The following is a 5,586-nucleotide window of genomic DNA, read 5'->3' on the forward strand; positions in this document are numbered from 1 at the left end:
TTCCTTAAGTATTTTGCTTCCACGTCCAAAAGACACAAAAAAGAAATATGCATTCTTATGCCATCAAGCTATACAATGATGTCTTCTTACTACATCATTTCCATGTACATGGTTGCCACATGGCTGCAGGTTATTTTGAATTTTTACTAAAGTTTTTTGCTTGCAACATAGTGTTGCAGACCTGACATGCAGCTTGCTGTGAGTTGTTGAGGTGCTTGTTTGGGTCCCCCAGTCCCCTGACACACACCCCTCCTCTTCCCCAAAAAAAAGACTTCAGTGTCAGAAAACAAGATGCATTCTTAGGTCTGGCAGAAGAATATGGTAGAGGGATAAAGTAAATAAGAGTAAAAATATATTTTTCAGAAATAATCTGAAAGACCACCTAGTAGAGAGGAAAATATTAGGCAGGAGTGTGTTCCTAAGTCTGAGTGAAGTGACCTTGTGTGTAGCCTCTGTATTGTCTTTTTAGTAAGAGATGAGTGCTTCAGTAGTCTGCATTACATTGCTAACATGTATCTTAAGTTTCTTTTGGAAAAGATCTGAAAAATAGCTAAGTGATCTAGAGCAAACCTTAAAACATTATTATTTTGGACATCTATATGCACTCGGCTTTCCCTAAAATTGATATTAAATACTGAAATGCTATGAATAGTGCATGTCCTGTATTGCTGCCATCTTTGTTTTTCATACATTTGCGGTTTGTTGGGTTTTTTTAAATGTGGATAAACTTTGCAACTCTCAGATCATATGTGATCCAGGTAAAATCCTCCTATCCTGTGTTGTGAAAAAAAAAATGCATTACATAAAAGCTGATCCAGCAAATAGATTTTAAACACAAATATATATTTGAAAATTGTCATTAATGCTTTAGAAAATATGCAAATGTATGCACTTCTTTGAAGGAAGAGAACACTAACATCCTAAATAAATTATTAGTTGGACTTTGTTTTTATTGCTTGGCTTGCTTTGATTTAAAAAGAAGCTATTAGTAACATGTCTGATTTGCCTAATTGCCTCAAAACCGAAAAATAAGATTAAAATACAAGAGCCTTCCTTTCATTATTGATGTTTGCTTAATTGTTCCAATTTTTTTAAAGGCATATTATAAAATTGTTTTCCTATCTACCAGAATAGACCTTCATTGTTCCTTAAATCCCCAGGCATATATATCTGTTAAATCCTCTCACTGGTCACCTGTTCATATAAGAAAGTATTTGTGGGTGAGTTTCACAATGAAACTATATTATTATGCCATATAGTAATACACATTGCAAGTCAGACTGCATTTATTTATAATCACTCTTTCAAAATAATCTTTCTTTTTTCTACACTGCATTTCCATTACAGAGCACTCTCTTCATATTGTTCTTGCACAATACATTTCAACCACTACTCCAATATAAGAAGATGCATTCAAAATTAAGTATTGCACAATACGCAGTTTTCTTTGTTCCGAAAGACTGGTCAGTTCCTTATGATTAACAAAGTACATGATTAAGTAGTGTTTTTATAAATACTAATTTATTTAATAAAAATACAAAAATATAAATATACATATATAAAAATATCATGATGAATCAACACACAGACATTCTTTAACTCAATAAATATGGCAGTAATATTAATCTTTTTAAAGTATTTTTTGATATTATGTTACAATATGGGTGTACACTGTCCCACCTAGTAGGAAAGGTAATGCAAAGCAATTAAAAAAAAATTAAGTTTACATCTCATTATTAAAGGCACAAAAAGCCTTTTATTGTTTTTCCATTGTCAATGAAAACCTTTCATTAGAGGTTTCTAGGCAGAGAGGGTGAATTACAAAGTTTTTAAAATCTAAATCATTCATATTCATTCACGTTGACTTATTGATTAAGCAAACCCTTACTAAGACAACATCTATTTTTTAATTTTTTTTATTCCCAAGTAAGAGAGAGTAGGCCACTTTATCTAGGAACAGAGACATGAATTCCACTAACACTGACCAGGTCACAGATTACTTTCTCAGTCTCGATCACTGTCCTCTCCACCATACATATCTGCCAGTTTTTTAAACTGAGGTCCCCAGTCACTGAGGTAATCATAGTCTTGGTTGCCCTCCGTAGTAAGTGATTCCAGGGAGCTGAGTGAATTTGCTATGGAATCATTTCCTTCATAGGCGTATGTTGCTAGTGAATCATAAGGAGGGGCAGCTGGGTCTAAATCATTTTCCTTTAACCTTCTGTGAATGAAATCTTGGACATCAATGTTTTCCCAAAGAGGTGCAGTCCGTCTTATCTGAAATATAGTTTCTGGGATAACATCTCTCCTCATCTTACTTTCCTCCCTCGCTTCTGGATTTCTCAGTGTGCCAATGTCAAAAGCCTGGGTGTCTTCTTCCCCACCTCCTTCATCATTGTAGGTCACAATGTTGTCCCGAACATCATCCTTTGAGATGATCAAAGGTTCTTTCTTCCTCTGTCTCCTGAGAGCCGTAAACAAGACAACTAATACTGAAAGGAAACAAAATAATAATGAAGAAATGGGTAGTTAGAAATTAAATACATGAGCAAATATTTTGCATTATCTGTTGGACTGGAAAAGTTTTAAGGCTGGGATGGGATTTTTAGTAGGAAAATAGTGATAAAAGCTACCTCCGAGTCAAAGTCAATAAGGAAAGATATTAATGATTTCATAGCAGTCAAAAACTTAGGCTTTTTTAAACTTATGGGAGCAAAGATTAAAATATTATGTATGTGAAATAGATATACAGTTAAGCTGAAATTGAAAAGCAGACAATGTCTTAAAATATATAATCCTAATAGGGCTTGACTTTGATTTTAGATTTGTGAGGTACTGCCTTCCTGGCAGTCACTAAGAGTGATTTCATCAAATGTAGTTGAATCTCCTTGGCAAAGGTAATTCACACTCGAGAGCTAGTGATTTAGGTATTCCTAAGTGCCTAATTCACTTTTGAAAATGAGATCTATACGTCCTTCTGAGAAGAAGAACCTGAAGACCTTCAGCTATCAATATTATTGACAAAACTATTTTTGGCGTCAATGACTGCAAGAATTGAAATCCAGTCTTTGCTGCTAAATGTTTCTTTTTAAAAACATGATCCCTCTAGTTTAAGAAAGTATTAGTTGAATAACTCTTTCTTTTGGAGAGGTAAAGATTGACACAAAAATGAATCTCTACAGAGGGAGATGAAAAACTGAAGTTAAGATTTGTAAATACATTCTGGTGCCCAAATGCTATTGATTTCAGTAGGAATTCAATGCTTAAATGCATTTAAAAATCTGACCCTAGCTCCAGCAGTTGGAGGAAATAGGAGAGGCCAGTGAGATCATCTGTCAGTAAGGCATAATAGTGGTTGCCAAGCCACACATTATAGCAGTGCTGAGCACTTTGTTGAGTCTTAGGAGAAAAGTTTTTACTCTGAATGACTTAAGTACTGGAGAATAAAAGGGAAGATTAAACATGCTGCAGGTAGGGAGAGAGGAACTGAGATCTTCCACATGCCATGGCACAATGCTGTGAATGTAAAAGCTGTTTTGTTCTGTTTTGTTTGTGTTTTTGTGTCTGTACAGGAGCCATTCTTTTCAAGTTTTCCTAATGCTAGACAAGTAATAGCCCACTTAAGTAAGTCTAAGAACTTCATATACAAGAGTAGGGCAGATAATAACTAAATGGTTATTATGAAGTGTCTCACAGATGGGTACTTAATATATCTCTCCTATTTTGGGTATGATGACACTAGTCTGCTATCCTAACACACTACATCTTGCTGAACAATTAAATTAAGGTGCCAAGAAACACACCAGCTGTAGACTAACAATTCTGTTTAGATGCTCTTCAGACTTATTCTACTCTGGCTTCAGCTACATCTGTAGTGCTATGTAGAGCAGGATCCCTGACCCTGGAGCCAAGAGAGATAAAGTGATGATACTTGTTTTGCACAGCACTGGCCCTTGAGTCTGTTCTGAGTCTGGATGAGCTGTTGCTGTGTCTCTAAGGCACACTTTAGTTTTTGTTTTAGTTCAAAGTTTCTGTACTAAAACATTGCAGCCAATCAATGATGTTTTCATAGTGAGCATGTAAGGGTATGCATTTCATGGTACACGTTTCACGCTTCATATTGGCAGGAAGGGCGACTTTGAAGACACAGAGCCTGTTGACATGGTGTTACCTATGCAAGGTGGAGAGCGCAATCTGGCAGAGTTTGAATGATAATTGTTTGCTGGAAGTGGTACCTTGCAAGTTCTGCTGCTCAGACTATGCCCGGGCAACTTCCTGGGGAACCCAAGCTGGCTCATGTTGAAACCAGGCCAACTGTGGTCCTTGAACTTCCGCAGTAAGGACAACCAGTTTGTCAGAGCTCAGGTACCCTGACAGGGTACCTCAGCTTCCCTATGCCCAACAGTACAGATATAGTTCCTATGTATTACCCCTGTCCTAACAACCTCTGTGGTCCTCTGAATATTTACTGGAGGTAGCTTGGATCCAGTCTAAAAACTGAAATAAAATTTACCTCCTTAGATTTACATAAACTGACATCTGTAAGCTTGTCAGCGTCCCCTTGGCAAGCTGTGTTTGCTAAGACAGCTGGAAAGTGAAAGAGGTTTTCCACAGGTTGACTGGAAAGTAGAGATGATTGCACTTTTAATGAGGCACTTCTTAGGTAAGCAAAACATGCAAGTTGCAGTTTTTATGTTCTCAACACCAGGTTATGAGCTAGCATTTATTCTAGTTTCTTCATATATCACCTCATCTTTCTAATACTTCTGCTCCCCCACCACCCGTCTAACTTCTGTGCTCACTTTTTATTTAATTAGCTGCTCTCACTACTACTTGCAAGCAATTGAACACTCTCTTCTATGCTTTTGAGCTAAATATTTTCTGAATATAAAAATTACAAAGAATTCATTATTAAATAGCTAGTATAATTAATAATTTTTAAATCACTGAGAAACTTATCACTCAGCTTCAGGAGTATGATTTTAAAGTCTTGGATCTAAATGAAGATCTGTTTATAACATAGACCATTACTCAAATGACCATGGTATCTAAAACTGACCCTGGATTTTCAAATTTATTTCAACTAAATAACATTAATTGTCTCATTTTTTTTGCACATTCTTCTAAGTAGTAATGGTGACCAACAGCCCATAGTAGCTCCCTCTCCCACTCTCCCAACTCCTTTTCTATCTTAGAAACAATTGTTAAAAAAAACCCCAAACAAAACAACCAAACACACCAGGCTACATCAGGTATGAAATATTGTTCTGCAGGGTCATGAGAATAAAGGGTTGAAATATCAAGGGTCTAGAAGCAACCAGACCTTTGACTAGTCAATTAAACATCTCATCACAGGTACTTGCCTAGCAGGATAACGATGCAGAGGAGAATGGCAACCAGTGCCCCTGTGCTGAGTCCAGCCGGGAGGAGCAAGGCCTCAGCGTTGCAGGACTGCATGTTCCCCCGGCTGTCGCAGGCACACACTCGAATGGTCAGCGTGCCAGTGCTGCTCTGGATCGGGTAGTCATTGTCAAATATTATGATTGGCAGGAGATAGGTACTCATCTTACTACGGCTGGATCCATT

The 5,586-nt window shown here is 36.9% G+C and overlaps 1 protein-coding gene across 1 annotated transcript in view; it reads right to left on the bottom strand.

The window, feature by feature from the left end:
• Positions 1 to 1,653: 1,653 nt before the first annotated feature.
• The window catches only part of LOC104528534 (cadherin-9), a 44,458-nt gene continuing 40,525 nt past the window's right edge, over positions 1,654 to 5,586 (bottom strand). Inside the window, 2 exon segments of the mRNA XM_029086104.1 lie at positions 1,654 to 2,492; positions 5,364 to 5,586. The exon segment at positions 5,364 to 5,586 is cut by the window's right edge and continues 7 nt beyond it. Of these exon segments, the coding sequence (XP_028941937.1) occupies positions 2,005 to 2,492; positions 5,364 to 5,586 (711 nt within the window). The 3' untranslated portion in view covers positions 1,654 to 2,004.

This window comes from Antrostomus carolinensis, unplaced genomic scaffold (genome assembly GCF_000700745.2).
Source record: "Antrostomus carolinensis isolate BGI_N321 unplaced genomic scaffold, ASM70074v2 scaffold1787, whole genome shotgun sequence".
Taxonomy (NCBI): domain Eukaryota; kingdom Metazoa; phylum Chordata; class Aves; order Caprimulgiformes; family Caprimulgidae; genus Antrostomus; species Antrostomus carolinensis.